This window comes from Trachypithecus francoisi, unplaced genomic scaffold (assembly GCF_009764315.1).
Source record: "Trachypithecus francoisi isolate TF-2019V2 unplaced genomic scaffold, Tfra_2.0 Lachesis_group2, whole genome shotgun sequence".
In the NCBI taxonomy this organism is placed as follows: Eukaryota; Metazoa; Chordata; class Mammalia; order Primates; family Cercopithecidae; genus Trachypithecus; species Trachypithecus francoisi.
In genome coordinates, this window is record NW_022681465.1 from 144,836,218 (window position 1) to 144,854,983 (window position 18,766).

General features: G+C 42.3%; 1 protein-coding gene and 1 long non-coding RNA gene across 3 annotated transcripts in view; one reads left to right on the top strand and one right to left on the bottom strand.

The window, feature by feature from the left end:
- The window catches only part of STK32A (serine/threonine kinase 32A), a 157,275-nt gene extending 148,088 nt beyond the window's left edge, over positions 1–9,187 (bottom strand). For both annotated transcript variants that reach the window (XM_033180746.1, XM_033180747.1), the window contains exons 1-2: positions 8,958–9,187; positions 4,855–5,002 (exon numbers count right to left, since the gene is read on the bottom strand). In XM_033180746.1, coding sequence (XP_033036637.1) covers positions 4,855–4,906 — 52 coding nt within the window. In that variant the 5' untranslated portion in view covers positions 4,907–5,002; positions 8,958–9,187. The remainder of the gene's footprint in view (positions 1–4,854; positions 5,003–8,957) is intronic.
- A 33-nt stretch (positions 9,188–9,220) lies between these two features.
- The window catches only part of LOC117064586, a 30,354-nt gene continuing 20,808 nt past the window's right edge, over positions 9,221–18,766 (top strand). The window contains exon 1 of the long non-coding RNA XR_004429543.1: positions 9,221–9,439. This is a non-coding gene — a long non-coding RNA (uncharacterized LOC117064586). The remainder of the gene's footprint in view (positions 9,440–18,766) is intronic.

Genomic DNA, 18,766 nt, shown 5'->3' on the forward strand with positions numbered 1-18,766 from the left:
TGAGGACTTAGATTTGCCCTAAAACATAAAAGCTAAAACTGCAAAACCAAACAATAGTATAATTTGAGATCTAATTTATGAAAGATATCTTATATAATCAAATAAGCAAACTTTTTTTTTTTTTTTTTTTGACGGAGTCTTGCTCTGTCGCCAGGCTGGAGTGCAGTGGTGCAATCTCAGCTCACTGCAAACTCCACCTCCTGGGTTCAAGTGATTCTCCTGCCTCAGCCTCCCAAGTAGCTGGGACTACAGGCGTGCACTGACAAGCCCAGCTAATTCTTTTGTATTTTTAGTAATAACGGGGTTTCACCATGTTGGCCAGGATGGTTTCAATCTCTTGACTTCGTGATCCGCCCACCTTGGCCTCCTGAAGTGCTGGGAATACAGGCGTGAGCAACCGCACCCGGCCTGAAAATGTTCTACTTTGTTTTCACTGAATAAAGATCAACATAAGTAACTAATAAAATGACGTGTTCAAGATAAGATACCAGATGGAACAACATGAAATACAAGTATCAGGATGAATTCTGCAAGAATAGCTTATCTCAAGGGACATCCAATAACCTCTTATCTTGCTCCTTAATTACCTTCAAAGCGAACAAAAACACTTTTTCCATGAGAGAGAATTCTTGAAATATTACTTGGGAAAATTGGTTATATTTTCTTCTCATATCTATATATTGGGAATATTAAATAGTTCGAAGAAAATATTAAACACTTTTTAAAAATCACGTATTGGGATTCTTTTCAGCAATATTTTTTAAAATAATTAAGTTGGCTCATTTTAGTGCCCTTGATACTGGCCCAGTTTGATTATATATATAAAAATATGGATATTAAAAATGACATAAGCGTTAACGTTGTTTGGTTCATCGGTGCCTTTTGGTTGTTTTTTCTTGGTCAGGAACTTCACGGCAATCAGATACAATTTTACCTTGTGCTGAATCCAGATTTATGCGAAGAGTCAAATGAACTTTAAGAAATGTACTGAATTTTAAAGAAAAGTAAATTCCCTAGAATGGCATACTTTTTCTCCCAAAATCAATGCTCTTTTAAAGAAATCAGTTAACATGGCAATAAATGCAGTCTCTTTGGCAAACTCGTGCTCATGAGAGAATGTTAAGATACAGGCAACTATTCAATCCTAATTTTGTCATTATTTGGATTTTGGACTTGTTTTTCCTGTTCTTGAACTATTCTTTTCATGTCATTTCATAGCTGGCTTCTTCTCATCTTTCAGGCTTCAGCCCAAATGCCACCTCTTTAGAAAGACAACCGCAACCACTCTATCTGAAGTGGCCTCCTCACCATCACTGTCACTGTCTGTAAGATCACTAGGAGTCATTTCCTTTGTGGCACTTTAACACACTGTGAAATTATCTGGTTTATGTATTACTTACCTGTTTATTGTCATCTTTTCACCATCCGAACATGGGGTTCACAATGACAGAGCAAGGACCAATTTGTTTCCTCCTGTATTCCTCATGTCTAGAGAGTGACAGGTTTATAGTAGGTGGAACTGCCCTCCTACTTCCTTTGCCTTGCAACTGTCTGCATAAACAGAGAGCCTAGCACCTCTGGGAAGCACAGACTTGTTGCCATGCTCATATCTTCCCTTTATGGGTGCTGCAGTGGGTTCATCTCATTGGGCTGAGAAGACAGGCAACAAAAAGGTGGTGACATAGAGGGTGTTAAGAAAGACCTGTCTGGTCTCCTAACTCTCCTCCAACCAAGTTTTTCTGGAGTCCTTTAAAGTAACTAAAAAGGAATAGCTTATTTCCCAGTTGTCACAATTCTTTGGGTATATAGTTTTCTCGGGCATCCCACAAGAAGAAAGCCTGACTGAATCAAGGAAGAGTTAGGCATTTCTGTGTTTTCTCATCATAATGCTATCTTAATACCTTCAAATGTAGCCCAGCAAGTTAAAAGCATGCAGCTGGTCTCTCTTTTCCACCCTATTCTCTGACGACCAGCCTCATGTACAACATTAGCTCTGAGTCCAGAGGAAGCAGAGGAAACCAACTAAATGAAAAGCAAGCCTATTTGTGTTTCTATTTTAGAAACAGAAAAATTAAGTAATATCCTTAGTCTCTAGATCTTTTGCTTTTACTATTTGATAAATCAAAGCAAGGCAACAAAAATGGCCATCAAAAAAAAGATTTCTTAAGACCCCTTTGTAGTAGAGTAATTTATAATCCTTTGGGTATATACCCAGTAGTGGGATGGCTGGGTCATATGGTACATCTAGTTCTAGATCCTTGAGGAATCGCCATACTGTTTTCCATAATGGTTGAACTAGTTTACAATCCCACCACAGTGTAAAAGTGTTCCTATTTCTCCACATCCTCTCCAACATCTATTGTTTCCTGACTTCTTATGATTGCCATTCTAACTGGTGTGAGATGGTATCTCATTGTGGTTTGATTTGCATTTCTCTGATGGCGAGTGATGACGAGCATTTTTCATGTGTCTGTTGGCTGTATGGATGTCTTCTTTTGAGAAATGTCTGTTCATATCCTTTCCCCACTTTTGATGGGGTTGTTTTTTTTTTCTTGTATATTTGTTTGAGTTCTTTGTAGATTCTGGATATTAGCCCTTTGTCAGATGAGTAGGTTGCAAAAATTTTCTCCCATTCTGTAGGTTGCCTGTTCACTCTGATGGTAGTTTCTTTTGCTGTGCAAAAGCTCTTAGTTTAATGAGATCCCATTTGTCAATTTTGGCTTTTGCTGCCGTTGCTTTTGGTGTTTTAGACATGAAGTCCTTGCCCATGCCTATGTCCTGAATGGTACTACCTAGATTTTCTTCTAGGGTTTTTATGGTATTAGGTCTAACATTTAAGTCTCTAATCCATCTTGATTAATTTTCGTATAGGGGTAAGGAAAGGATCCAGTTTCAGCTTTCTACTTGTGGCTAGCCAATTTTCCCAGCACCATTTATTAAATAGGGAATCCTTTCCCCATTTCTTGTTTTTGTCAGGTTTGTCAAAGATCAGATGGCTGTAGATGTGTGCATGTTCTCACTCATAGGTGGGAACTGAACAATGAGATCACTTGGACTCGGGAAGGGGAACATCACCACTGGGGCCTATCATGGGGAGGGGGGAGGAGGGAGGGATTGCATTGGGGAGTTATACATGATATAAACGTTATGCACATGTACCCTAGAACTTAAAGTATAATAAAAAATAAAAAAAGAAAAAAAAAAAAAAAAAAAAAAAAAAAAAAAAAAAAAGACCCCTTTCCAGCTATATAATTTCAAAGTTCCTATGAACTATTCTGTAGAAATAGTAAGAATGGACCTCCAAACTGAGTGAATAGCTGAAAACAGGGCATCCTGATCAGCCGTATGTTTTATTTTTAAAAGCATTTCCATCCAATGATTCAGAACTAAGATTGTTTGCCCCAACTATAGCAGATATAGTTGTCCCCAATCATGACAAACTCCTCATTCTCCTTTTCTTTTGTAATAAAACAGAACTCCTTATTTTTAGAAAGTTCATGGCCACCCGAGATAACAAATTAAATTTCCCAGTCTTCCTTGTATCTAGGTAAGTGCAAGTGAACAAAAGTGACAAGCCAGAGCAAATCCTATAAATCGGTGGGCATAACCTCCCCTACTTTCCACCTTTCTCACTGGCTGGAATTTGGTGTGGTTGGTTAGCCACCCTGAGGGTACCACTCTAGAAATGGGAAGAGAGGGAAAAAGGCAAGTAGTTGGCATGAGAGTCCCTAAGCTGCTGGAACCACACATCACCTGGATTACTTATGCCTAGATTGTCACATGAGAAAGATAAACATGTCCATTTGGTTTAAGTCCTGTTATTTGTAGTTTTCATTTCAGCAATCAAACTTGCATTCTAACCCGATAAACTTCCCTTGATGATTTAGAAGCTTCTTCAGAATTCACAGCGTTACTCTAGGATCTCAAAATGATAAACTTCCTGAGTTGGAAGGAACTTATCTCCTCACTTTATTTATAACAAAATTGAAGATAGAGTCAGTAAATAAGCTGCTTGGGCCTAACAAGTAACTGGTAGTAGGACTAGTGTCAGATTTCCTGAATTTCAGTCCATTCTTTTCCTCCCTGTTCCAACTGGCAGAGCTCTCTGGGAATTACTCTGAAGAGCTCCCTCTCAGAGGTCTGGACAGCTTAGTACCTGGGGCTTGGGACATTTTTTCCCCCCAGACAACCTGTAAACAGCTTCCACCTGCATAAGCCAATGCTGTTCACACTTAACATATAGGGAAGAAGAGGACATGAGGAGGCATTGCCCCGTTCCAGCATGCCTCACTGATAGGAGAATCAGGAGGACTCATGCCTTTACTCTTGTCTTGCTGAGTCTGGCCTGGAAAGTTTCCCTTTTCTCCAATAAAACTGATTCTTTTTTCTGTGATGTAGTATTATGGGATTTGTCTAGTACGCAAAAGCTTGGCAGTTGGAAATTCAGAAGACACAGCTTCATTCTATAATATTATGAGCACTGGTTATCATTTATGTACATGTTGATAATATATTTTCTGTAACGATGAGCAATGGGGGTAACTTCAACTGCCAAGGAACAGCACAGAGGACAAACAAATCATTTAATTATCCACCACATGCCCAACTGCAGCTCCTTTTGGACAAAGGACATTGGTATAGCGGAGATTAGGAAAGCTGCCAAAGGTCCCATGGAAAGTGGAAGGTAAAACATAGCTATGAGCCTGCAAAGTCCTCAGGCTCACTTATGCAGCTTGGCCTTTTTCCTTCATGGCTCTACAGACAATGCTTATACTTAACTTATGAAACTAGAAGCATATACTTGAATTTTGCAAAATTCTATTTTTTTATATGCCACTATCCCGTATTTCTTACCATCTTCATTTTCATCAAACACTGGTGGTTTGCTTGAAGTGTTGGCTCCCATGGTTGAATCTGCCCGGACCTGGATCCTCAAGTTATACTATCCTGGCAGAAACACCCATCTTCACTCAAAACATGTCCTGAAGCCTTAGTTGGATATCTAGGATAGGAAAAGAAATAGTATCCTAATAATATGCTATACTCTAGGCACCCTGAGTATAAGACTGTGGCCGAAACATAAACTTCATCTATATCACTGTAGTGAAAACTTTTGTGTTTGAAAACCAAACATGATTTCAGAATAAGAACATCAAGCAACAGGAGAACACACTGCATGGCTCATCAACAGTAGACCTAGACTTACAAAATGGGAGGAAAGCAACATATTTTTCAAAGTATGTAGAAAGTTTAAAATGAAGTCAGCGATACTTTATTTAACAACTATAAAATAAGAATATTGTTGAGAAAATATGCTGATTTTATACTTTCCTGTTACTGGGTGATCAACAACAAAAACTTTATTTTTTAGTCATAAAGATGCACTAGCTATCTGTTTCTGCATACCCTGGAGGGTACTACAATGTAAAAGAAGCAAGTTCTGGGTTGGACTTGACCACACCAGCAAATTGCTGAATTTCAACATATTTCTCTTTTTCCTTCTTCTGAACTTGGAGAAGATAATGGTCCTTTCCTCAATGGAGAGTTGAATGTGACAGACATACATTTAACTCATTATATATTAAGTTAAATGTATAATACACACATGTATAACTCTTTGTGTTGTATTTATATATTATTAACTCTTTGTGTTGTATTATATTACTCTTTGTTAATATATATCAACATATATTATGTTTATATATAACATTTATATATCAACTCTGTGTTGTATTATATAATTCTTAATGTATTGAGTTATGTAAATGTATGATATGCATACACTTAACTCATTATATATTAAGTTAAATAATACACATATATGTATAACTCTGTTATTTCATATGTATGTTATGTTATATCACATTTATATATAACTATGTATTGAGTTACATAAATGTATGATATGCATACATTTAACTCAGTACACAAAACATTTTCATAGCATAAGTGCTCAAAACTGTTAGCCGCTCTGAGGCTCAAATTAAATGATACGTGTGAACAAGAAAACATCCTGAAAAAAATATTTATGGCTTTGCTCCACTTTAAAACATAATGGTAAAGAGAGGCAGCATCCTGTGTTCCTGTCCTAAAACTGACACTGATAATGCCTTTGGCCCAGGTATCTAACCTCTCACCTCTAGAGTGGGGGAAATAACAGTGTCTATCTCAGGAGTGGCAAGCTGGGATCCCTATAGGAGCCAGGCAGATGACGCAAATGAGTGAGCCAGACTGGGCATTTAACATTAGTGCATTGGGCAGACAATGGTGACTCTGGCTCCATCCAAATAAAGTAATTGCACTCAGATCAAATAGATTGTCACCACATAGAAACATGAGCCCCGATCTTCAGATCTACCCCCAAAATGGGGTAAAGGTCTAGATTTTGTACAAAATAATATTTTAAAATTCTACTGAGATATCTGGCTTAAGGAAATTTCATGCTTAGCACAAATATGGTCATGGTTACAGATAATGAGACAATGTATATAAGGTAACTGGCACAATGCCTAGCACATAATATGCAAAGAATGAATGCTAGCTCCTGCTATTTCTAAGAGTAGCAGAATTTCCCTGTTGCGTATTTTTTAAAATAGCTGATTTCCTCCTGAGCTCTTTACATGTGAAGGGAATATCGATTACAGGCAGAATTGGAGAAAGTGTTAAGGATGAGTTATTGAAAAAGAACTTTCCCACTAGGAAATGTAAGTAAACGCTTCATTCAGAAGGCAGACTCATTAAGGAAATGCTAGTTTTCATACTAAAAGCCAACTGCTGGCAAAATGCCTTATGGACTTTAACAAGAATCATTAAATAGAGAGCAAAGAGAGTCAGCAATTAGGAAGCAATCAATTAAATGGTATGGGGGAGGGAGGGGGTAGGGGCAGGTGGTCACAGGTGGCTGAAGGAAGCTCAGAGGAATTATTGAGACCCAGGAAGACAGAACTCAACCATTTCTCCAGGGTAAAAAATCAAAAGGAGTTTAACTCCAGCAGACAAGGGAGTTAAGAAGTAAGTGGGATGCACTTTTTATTGTGAGTGTTTTATTGTGAGTTAGGGAGAAGCAAATGGAGTGGCCTTGTGCTTTATTATTGCATTTACAATCCAAATGAGGGATAGTGTAAGGACTGAACCACTGATGGCACTAGAAAGAGATGAATGGTCCTAAAGAGAACATTAATTTTAAGGAATTGCAGTTGTTAACTGCAGGCAGAGGCTACATTCTCTTTTGTTTTGTGCTTAAAACCTGAGTACGTGTAGTTTTCACACCACACCCCAGTCCTGTCATTCTTACATCTTCACACCTCAGGTTTTTCTCAAGTAGCCCATCATCCTGCAACATAAGATATACCAAGCACTGACCTTGCAAGTTGTCGAATCAGAAAGAGAAAGAGGAAGGAATATTATCGCAATTTTCCATGTTTCAGAATTTCATCCTGATGTGCAGACAATTTTGTTCACCACAGTCCCAGTGATTTTTTAGTGGGAAGATAATATGCAAACAGGGAACCATGATTGTGTGTGTCTGGGGAAGGTGGAAGCAGATGGAACTAGTGGGTGATCGTTTAGTATCTTCTTCATTGCACCTAACATACACAATCCAGTTTAAAATTATTTTTCATTTTCTATCCCATGTGAATAAGCAAATTCAATTTTTTTTTTCATATTCAGAAAGAAATCTACCATTCTCTGGCAGGAAAATGGAGACACGTCCTTTCCCCTCTGCTGAAGAGCCCAATAGAGCTATAACCCCCAGCCCTTCCTGATCTCCTGGCACTAAGTCTGCAGTGTTACCTAAGCTTCATTTTGAGATGTGACGAAGACAGCTACCATCCATGAAAATGAAAATCCAAAGCATACGAAATGTAAAAGGAAGAGAAATTTGTCTTGCAGGGAAATAGGGAGTTTTCAGAGTCTACCTTGACCTGGCCAATTATCAGACTATTAACTGGGAACTAGTTCCCTAATACCAACCTTTCATCTTTGGCCTGTAATTTGGGAGTTGTCAACAGGTAAGCTTCTCTAACCACCAAGCCTCCTTAGATAAAGAGGTATGGTCTTCTAGGATTGGAAAACAGGGGGTGATGCAAGAAAGTTGCAACTTTTGATTGAACATTTTAGATTTCATTGTCACAGAAGGTGCATAGAAACAACTTATTTGTTTGCATTTGAAAAACAGAACGTCTTAGAGATTAAGAAATATTTCATACAGGAGAAAACATGAAAAATGCCCAATAGCACTCAATTAACAATTGTTTGTATTTGGCCATCTTTATATCATCATTTTTATTTTTAAAACATTTTAGGGAAATATTATTTCCACTTTAACCCTGAAGTCCAATTGATTTCCCTTTCACACTTTCCAAAGACAGCCACAATCACGGATGTGATATACATTTCACAGTCCCGGTTCTACGATTTTACAAACATGACAAGTGTCTTAAAATAAGTCACCTAAATGGCGCGATAGAGTGGAGATATTTTGCATCTTGCTGTGTCTATCTACCATCATACTTCCGAAATCGAGGTATAGGCATGCTGATCCCTACAGTTCTGATTTTAGCTTTTTAAGTGCTGCATAGCAGTCCGTTGTGTGAATACACATTATGTTTTTTAAGTCCCAGGGGGGAAAGTCCTTGTGGAGATGAAGCCGTAGTCAAAAGGAGCTAGGTTTTGCTTGTTTAGATGCTGGAGGACAAGCAGAAACACCTCCACTCAATTGTCTCAACCCAGCAAATATTTATTGAAGTCCGTATGGCTCTGCACATGAGTCAGTGCCAGGCAGGGGAACCTGGGTGGAGTACAAAATAGCTAGAATTGGTCCCAGCCTGCATTTAGTTTTGTGAGTTATCTTGATCAGCAGCCTTTGTCTTCTCCTTGCACTTCCTAGCTTCCCATCAGTACCCTTTGTTTGTAGGTGTATTGTTATTATTTGTTAAATCTAGACCACCACTCACCTAGTCTCGATTCTTCCTTCATTCCTCGCATGAGGCTCGGAGCGATGCTTTCATCCAGGGAGCAGGGGCTAAGAGAAAAACTCCAAGAGCAAGGAGCGAGGAAAGGCACCTATCTGCCTGGAAGCGGCGGCGGCTGCGAGCGCCAGGCTGGGCTGGGCTGCGCTAGACTGAGCTGGGCTGGGCTGGGAAGGCACCTGCGGCTGCCAAGGGGTCCGAGCGCCGCCCAGCGCGCAGCTACCCCGGAGGGGCGGCTCCTCGGCCAGGGAAGGAGGCGGGATCTGCTTGCCAGCGGGCGTCCCCGCTTAGCGCTCTCTCCAGAAACCGCTGGGCAGTCGCCTGGGTGAGGGCCAGACGCCTGGGGTCCGTTTGCCGCCTGCTGAGACTAGACAAGGACCCCGGGAGGGCGAGGTTGGGGGAGAGCGCTACGGATGGAGGTCCCGCCGCGCTTGGGCTGGGTCCGGAGCCTCCAGGACGCACAGCGGGTACTATTACTCCCCGTATCGCGGGAGCCGCCTCACACCCCTGCGATGTGGATCGTAGCAGCCAGCTGGGGAGAAGGGGGTGCTATTACTCCCCATATCGCGGAGGGTGCCTCACCCCCCTGTGATGTGGCTCGTAACAGCCAGGGAGGGAGAGGGGTGCGCTCTTACTCTCCATATCGCCGGGGGTGCCTCACTCCCCAGCGATGTGGATCGTAGTAGTCGGTGGGGGGGGGGGGGGGGGGCGGGCGGGGGGCGGCGAGGGAGATGCTATTACTCCCCATATGGCTGGGGGGTGCCTCACACCCCTGCGATGTGGATCCTAATAGCCAGGGAGAGAGAGGAAGGTGCTATTACTGCCCATACGGTGGGGTGTGCCTCACTCTCTTGCTGTATGTGGATTAATAGCATTGCTCCCCTCTTGGATATTAGAAACAATTTCATAGGGTGTGTGTACACAGCCTGCGATATTGAAACTAACATCATCCTCTCCATCTCCAGATATTAGGAACAGTATCATAAAATGGTGTACACTCTGCGAGATTTGGAGTTCTATCATGCTGTGTTTCCCTGAGTGTTCATAGATATATCACAGCCTGGGTGTACACCCAGTACTATATTGAGAGTAACTTCGTACTCCACCCCTTGGAAATTAGGAGAAATATCACGGAAGGAGTGTAAAGCCACTGCGATATTTGAAGTAATATCATGTCCTTCCCTACTAGTTATTAGGAACAATATCACAGGAGGGTGTATACCTTCTACGGTATTGGGAATAATATCATCATCTCTTCCTTTAGATATTAGGAACAATATCAAAGGGGATTGTACACCCCGTGTATTATTGGAAGTAATATCATTCTCTCTTCGTCTAGATTTCACGAATCATATCACAGGCGGGGTGTACCCCCCTTGTTATATTAAGAGTAATGTTATCTTCTTTCAACCTGGATGTTAAGAGCAATATGAAATGAGTTCTGTACATCCTTTCAATATTAGTAGTAATACCGTCTGTTCCCTTCCTGGATATAAGAAACAATATGACTGGCCGGGTGTCCACCCCTTGCAATATTGGGAGTAATATCACCTCTCCCCATGTGGTTATTAGGGACAAAATCACAGGGTGGGTGTACAGTTCGTACGTTATTGAGAGGAAAATCATCCACTCACCCCCTGGATATCAGGAACCATATCACAGAAGAGGTGTACACCCCCTGCGATATTGTGAGTAATATCATCCTTTTTTCCCCTGGATATTAGGAGCGAAACCACACTGGGGGGTGTACACCCACTGCGATATTGAAAGTAATAGCAGCGTCGTTCCCCCTGGATATTAGGAAGTATATCACAGGTGTGTGTGCACCTTCTGCGATATTGGTAGTATTATAAGCCTCCACCACGCTGCCTATTAGGAACAATATACAGCGGTTGGGGGGGCGGTTACAGCCCCTGGATATTGGGCGTAATATTATTATCTTTTCCCTGTATATTAAAAACTATATCAAAGGGGTCTGTACACCTTCTGCGATATTGGGATCAATGTTGTCTTCTCCCCTACTGAATATTATAAACAATATTACAGGAGGGTGTACACTTCCAGCAATATGGCCAGAAATATCATCGTCTCCTTCCCTGGATATTAGGAACAGTATTACCAGGTGTGTACACCCCTTGCACTATTGGGAGTAATATTATTCTCCCTTCCCCTTGATATTAGAACTAATATCACAGGCGGAGTGTACACCCCACCCCCTGCGGTATTGAAGGTAATATCATTCTTTTTTAACGTGGATATTAGGAACAATATCACAGGGGACGTGTACACTTTCTTCGATACTGGAAGTAATATCATCCTCTCAACCCGTAAAGAGTAGGAAAAATATCAAAGAATGTTTGTACACCACTTGCGATATTGGGAGTAATATCATCCTCCCCTCACCTGGGTATCAGAAAAAATATCACGGGGCGTGGGTGTACACCACCTGCCGTACTGGGAGTAATACAATGTTCTATCCCCATGGATATTGAGAACAATATCAAGGAGGCTGTGTACATCCTCTGCGTTATTGCGAGTAATATCATCCTCACCCCCCTAGATATTAAGAACAATATCACAGAGGATTATACACCCGATGCACCAATGGGAGTAATATCATCCTTTCCCTTCTGAATATTAGGAACCATATCTCATGGAGGGTGTACAACTCATTCCATTTTGGGAGTAGTATAAATTTCTTTATTGCTGAAAATAAAAAACAATGTAACAGTGGTGATGTACGCACGCTGTGGTATGGCCAGTAATAACCTAGACTCTCCCCGTGATATTAGGAACAGTATCAAAAAGGGGTGCATACTCCCAGCGATACTGGGATTAATATCATACTCTTCCCCACTGGATATTAGGAACAATATCAAAGAAGGGGTGTCCACCCCTTGCCATATTGACAGTAATATCCTCTCCCTCCCTGGATATTAAGAACAATACCAAGAGTTGGTGTACACCCACTGTGATATTGAGAGTCATGTCATCCTCTACCCCCTGGATACTAAAAACATTATCACAGAGGGAGTGCACAACCCCGGCAATATGGCCAGTAATATCATCATCTCCCCCACTGGATATTAGGAACAATATCACATGGGTGTGTACACCTCCAGCGCTATTGAAAGTAATATCATTCTCTCTTCCCCTGGATATTAGGAATAATATCACAGGTGGGGTGTAAAACGCCTGCGATATTAGTAGTAATATCATCCTCTCCCAACCTAGATAATAGCAACAAAATAACAGGGGGTTTACACCCCCTGCGATATTGGGAGTAATATCATCCTCTCCTCCACTTGATATTAGAAACAATATCCCAGGAAGGGTGTACACCCTCTGAGATATTGAGAGAAATATCACCCTCTCCCCACCTAAATATTAGGAACAATATCACAAGGGGTGTGTACACCCCTACGATATTGAGGGTAGTATTATCCTCTGTCTCCCTGGATATAAGGAACAATATCAGTGGGGTACTGTACACCCCCTGTGACAGGAGGAGTAATATCATTCTACTCCCTATTGGATATTAGGGACAATATTATGGAGGGGTTGTACATCCCTTGCCATATTGTGAATCATATCATTTCTCTTCCCCTGGATATTAGGAACAATATCACAGGAGGTGTGTCCCCTGTGATATTGGAATTAATAGCATCCTCTTCCGCACTGAATATTAAGAACCATGTCACAGGGATTTTGTCCACCCCTGTGATATGGACAGTAATATCATTGTCTCCCCGCCTAAATATTAAGAACAGTATCACAAGAGGGGTGTACACCCCCTGTGATATTGGGAGTAATTTCATCGTCTGTGCCTTTGGATATTAGGAACCATATCACCGGGGGTGGGGGACGGTGCACCACCCCCTGCGATATCGGGCGTAATGTTATCCTGTCTTCCCCTGGATATTAGGAGCAATGACCCGGAGTGGGGAGGGAATACGGCCTCTTCGATATCGAGAGTAATAACATCCTTTCCCTTCCTGGACATTAAGAACAATATCACTGGGTGGGTGTACACCGCCTGCGATATTGGCTGTAATATCATCCTCTCTTCCCTGGAATATTACGAACAATATCACAGGAGGGGTGTACAGCCCCTGCGATATTGGGAGTAATATCATCCTCTCCTCTTCTCGATACAAGGAGCATATAGCCCAGCGTGGGTGTTCATTCTCTGCGATATTGCGCGTAATATCATCGACTCCCAACGTGGTTATTGGGAATAATGTCGTCATAGGGGGGTTTACACCTTCTTCGATGTTGGGAGTAATATAATCCTCTCAGCACCTAGATATTAGGAACTATATCACAGGAGGCTGTGCACTTCTTGTGATACCGGGGGTAATATCACCTTCTCCCATCATGGATATTAAGAACAATATTACAAAGGAGGTGTACACCCCTGCGATATTGAGAGTAATATTATGCTCTCCCCTTCAGGATAAGAACAATATCGCAGGAGGTGTGTACAGCCCCTGCGATATTGCCATTAGTATCATCGTCTCCCTCCTGGGATCCAAGAAACAATATCACAAGGGGGTGTATACCACCTGCGATATTGGGAGTAATATCTTCTTTTCCCCAGCTGGCTGTTAGGAGCAATGTCACAGAAGGGGTGTACACCCCCTATTATTCTGGGAGTGATAGCATCCTCTCCGTCCCTGGATATTAGGAACAACATCACTAGGGAGTGTACACCTCCTGAGATAGAGAGACTAATATCATCCTCTCGCCTTCTGGATATTAGGAACAGTGTCACAGGGTTGGTGTAGACCATCTGCGAAACTGGAAGAAATATCATCCTCTCCACCTTTGGATATTAGGAACAATATCACAGCAGGGTGGAGCTCTATGCCCCTTGCGATATTGGGAGTAATATCATCCTCTCACACCCAGGATATTAGAAGCAAGATCTCAGAAGGGATGTACACCCACTGCGATATTTTGAGTAATGTCATCCTCTAGCCCCTGGCTGTTAGAAATAACGTCATAGAGGGGTGTATATCTTCTCTGGTATTGGGAGTAATATTATCCTCTCCCCTGGATATCAGGAAAAATACTATTGATTATTAATATTAATAAATATAATAATGAATAATAGTAATCATTGATATTAATAATAACGATGATAAAAATATTAATTATTAACCATATGCAATATGACAGTAATATCATTATTAATAATCAAATAATCATATCTGGAATTACTGTTACTTAGTTAAATCAATCATAAATAATGTTGATAATAAAATGATGATTAATAACTCCAACTGGGCACGGTGGCTCACACCTGTAATCCCAGCACTTTGGGAGGCCAAGGCAGGCGGATCACCAGGTCAAGAGATCAAGACCATGGTGAAACCCCGTCTCTACTAAAATTACAAAAAAGTAGCCGGGCGCGGTGGCGGACTCCTGTAGTTCCAGCTACTCGGGAGGCTGAGGGAGGAAAATGACCTGAACCCAGGAGACGTAGCTTACAGTGAGCCGAGATCGCGCCACTACTCTCCAGCCTGGGTGACAGAGCCAGACTGGTCTCAAAAAAAAAAAAAGCTGATTAATAATTAATATTTCTAAGCAACATTAATATCAATAGTTATAATCATACAATCAAAATAATTATAATAATAATATACTAGTAATTGATGTTAACATTGATACTTATAGTTAATATTAATGATTGATGATTAATAAATAATAATATTACTCCTAACACGTCAGGGGGTGTACACCTACCTGCGATATTGTTCCTAACATCCAGGGATGGATAGTTTTAATATCTCAGTAGGCATACACTCACCCTGTGATATTGATCCTATTATCAAGGGTGTAGAGTATGACATGACTCCCAACATAGCTGTGGGTGAACATCTGCCCAGTGATATTGCTCGTAATATTCACGGAAGAAGAGTATGATGTGACTCCCAACATCGCAGGGAGTGAACACCTCTTCTGCGATATGGTTCCTAGTATCCGGAGGGGTAGAGGATAAGAATAATTCCAGTATTGTAGGCTGTGTTCACCCACCCTGTGATATTGTTGTTAATATCCTGGCCGAGAGAGGATGACATTGTTCCCCATATAGCAGGAGGTGTACACCCACCCTGGGTTATTGTTCCTAATAGCCATGGAGGGCAGAGGCTGATATTACTCCCAGTATCACAGGAGATGTACATCGACCCTGTGATATTGTTCTTAATATTCAAAGGCCGACAGGTTGATATTACTCCCAATATCGCAGAAAGTCTACACACCCGTGTGATATTGTTCCTGATATCCAGAAGGGGAGAAGACGATATTACTCCCCATATCGAAGGAGGTGTATACCCACTCTGTAATATCTTTCCTAATATGCAGGTGGGGAGAGGATAATATTATTCCCAATATCGCAGAAAGTGTACACTCCCCCGTCCCGGTGACATTGTCCTTAATTTTCCAAAGCTCAGAGGATGATATTACACCTAATATCGCAGAGAGTGTACACCCCCTAGTAATAATGTTCCCATGATCCAGGAGGGAAGAGGATGATATTCCTTTCAATATCGCAGGGGTGTACACACCTTCAGGGATGCTCTTCCTAATTTCAACGTGGGAGAGGATGATATTCCTCCCAATATCGCAGGGGTTATAAACATTCCTTTGATATTGTTCCTAATATCCATGGGGTGAAAAGGATGATATGACTCCCAATATTGCAGAGGGTGTACACCCGCCTTTGATATTGTTCGTAATTTCTAGAGGGGGAGATGATATTCCTCGCAATATCGTAAACACACGGTGTGTCCACCACGGATTGTAATATCCAGGGCGGGACATGACTCCCCATATCGTGGGGGTGTCCACCCTGCCTGTCATATTGTTTCTCATATCCATGGGGGAGAAGATGGTATTACTACCAATATCGAAGAAGTGTACACGCCCCCTGTGATATTGTTTCTAATATCCACGTTGGAAGAGAATATTACTCTCAATATCAGAGGGGTTGCACACCACAGGAGTGATATGATTCCTACTATCCAGAATAAGAGAGAATGATATTACTCCCAATAGAGCAGGGCGTGTACACCCCCCATGTTATATTGTTCTTAAAAGCTAAAGGAAGAGAAGATAATATGATTCTTTATACTGCAGGGGGTGTACACCCACCTGATGTTGTTCCTAAAATCCAGGCAGGGAGAGGATATTACTTTCCGTATAGCAGGAGGAGTACACCCACGCTGGGATTTTGTTCCTAATATCAAGGGAAGGGGGGAGAGCGTAATATTACTCCCAATATCGCAGGAGGTGTACATCTCCCCTGTGATATTGTTCTTACCATTCAAACAAGGAGAGGATGACATTACTCCAGATATCGAAGAACGTGTAAAATCCCTGTGATATTGTTCCTAATGACCAGAGGTGGAGAAGAGGATATTAATCCACATATCGCAGGAGGTATACACTGACACTGATATTTTTCCTTATATGCAGGGAGAGAGGATAATAATATGGCCAAGCCCGCAGGGGTTGTACACTCCGCGTGAGATTGTCTTTAATAGTCAAAGGCGGAGGGGATACTATTACCTACCAATACCGCAGAAAGTGTACACTCCCCAGGGATATTGTTCCCATGATCCAGGAGAGAAGAGGGTAATGTTACTTTAAATAACACAGAAGTGGTACACGCGTCCAAGGATATTTTTTCTAATTTTAACGTGGAAGAGCATGATATGACACCCAATATCACAGGGAGTATAAACACTCCTGTGATATTGTTTGTAATATTCAGAGGGAAAGAGGACGACATTACTCCCAATACGGCAGAGGGTGTACACAGGTGTGTGAAATACTTGGTAATTTCCAGAGGGGGAGATGATATTACTCACAACATCGTAAACAGGCTGAGTCCACCGTGGATTGTAATAGCCAGGAGGGTAGAGGAAGGGGTTATTATTCCCCATATGGTGGGGGGTGACTCACCTCCTGTGATGTGGACCGTAATAGCCAGGGGGGTAGGGGAACTATTACTCCCCGTAAGGCATGGGGATGGCTCACCCCCTTGCCATGTGGGTCGTAATAGCTAGGGGGGTCGAGGGGGTGCTATAACTCCCCATATCGCCGGGAGTTGCCTCAGCCCCCTGCGATGTGGATCGTAACAGCCAGTGGAGGAGAGGGCGTCCTATTACTCCCCCTATCGCAAGGGGGTGCCTCACCCCTCTGCATAGTGGATCGTAACAGCCGGGGCGGGCGAGGGTGATGCTATTACTCCCCGTATCGCAGGGGTGTGCCTCACCGACCTGCGATGTGGATAGTAATAGCCAGGTGTGGGAGAGGGGGATGCTATTATTCTCCATATCGCGGGGAGTGCCTCACCCTTCTGTGATGTGGAGCCTAATAGCCAGGGGTGGAGAGGGCGGGGCTATTACCCCCCGTATGGCGGGAGGTGGCTCACCCCCGTGCCGTGTGGATCCTAATAGCCAGGCGTGGAGAGGGGGGTGCTATTAATCCCTCTTTCTCAGGGGGGTGCCTTGCCCCCCCTGTGATGTGTATCGTAATATCCAGCGGGGGAAGTGGGGGTGCTATTACTCTCCACATCGCAGGAGGATGCCTCCCCAACTCCGGGGCCAGGCTTGGGTTCCCCTGAAGAGACGCGGCCTGTGTCGCCACGGTGGTGGACATGGGGGTGGCGGGTCGGAGCCTGCTGATCTTAGAAGGGAAGAGGCAAGATTGCCATTAAGACTTCCCTTGGGGTTATGACGGGAGACCAAGACAGTGGTGGGAATTTTACAAGATCCCAACAGGAAAGATCCTTAAAGCACTGTGGTCTGGTAGATTTTTTTTTTTTTCCGTTTTATTGCAGAGGGAATTGAGGCACAAAGACAGACAATACTTGTCCAGTGTAGCATAACAGTTAGTGGAGAGAACCTTTGGTAGGCCCATGTCGCCTGTCTCCCAGCCCCCAAATTTCCCAGGCACCTTTGTTGCCCTTGCTCTCTGCGGGTGGAAGTGGGATCTGGACGGGGCAGAGATGAAGACCGTAGTGCTGGAAGTTTCTCTGTTCTTGTCCATGGCAGCTTCCCATACAGCTCTTTGTAATAATCAACAGGATTGAAATAATTTATTGTTTCCATCTCTAATCCAAGAGTCACACACACCTAAACCTGGGCAGAATGGGCACATAGCTTGCCTATGACATGGTGACGATGGGCGGGGTCGATGGAGAGTGTGGGTCTATTCTGGGGGTGAGGTGAGGACAGTTTCTCTTCAGCTCCACCTTTCCTTGACATGTGAGAATGCCGGCTCAGCATTGCCAAATATTTAGATTTTTCAAGAGAAGCTGGAAACAAGAACTTTTGGAATAAATCTTCCTTATTTTTAAACATGGACAAAATTTTAAAATGTGAAACAAAAGGTGGTCAAACAAATGGGTCTGTGGCTGACATGTCTATTTCAGATTTCCATTGTTTGATCTATGGAGATGTAAAGTTCCACAGAGTGAAGGAATCATATTGGTTTTGTTTAACATTTTTGGGACTTGATCCTAGTATAGTGTCTGATGCACCTGAAATATCTGCTGAACTTGTTGGAGTGCTAGTGGTCGCCTTACGGTCAAGAGCCCCATAATAGATTCAATTAAACGAATACTACAAGATAACACTATTCTCATCTAGCCCTTTTCCTCTTCTTCCTCTCATCCTAGTCATGGGCTACACACTACCCCAGTATTTTAAAAATTGGAATAATCGTTAACTCTCTCTAACTCACTTGTTTACTTTAAATTTGGGGTCCAGATGAAGAGGTTT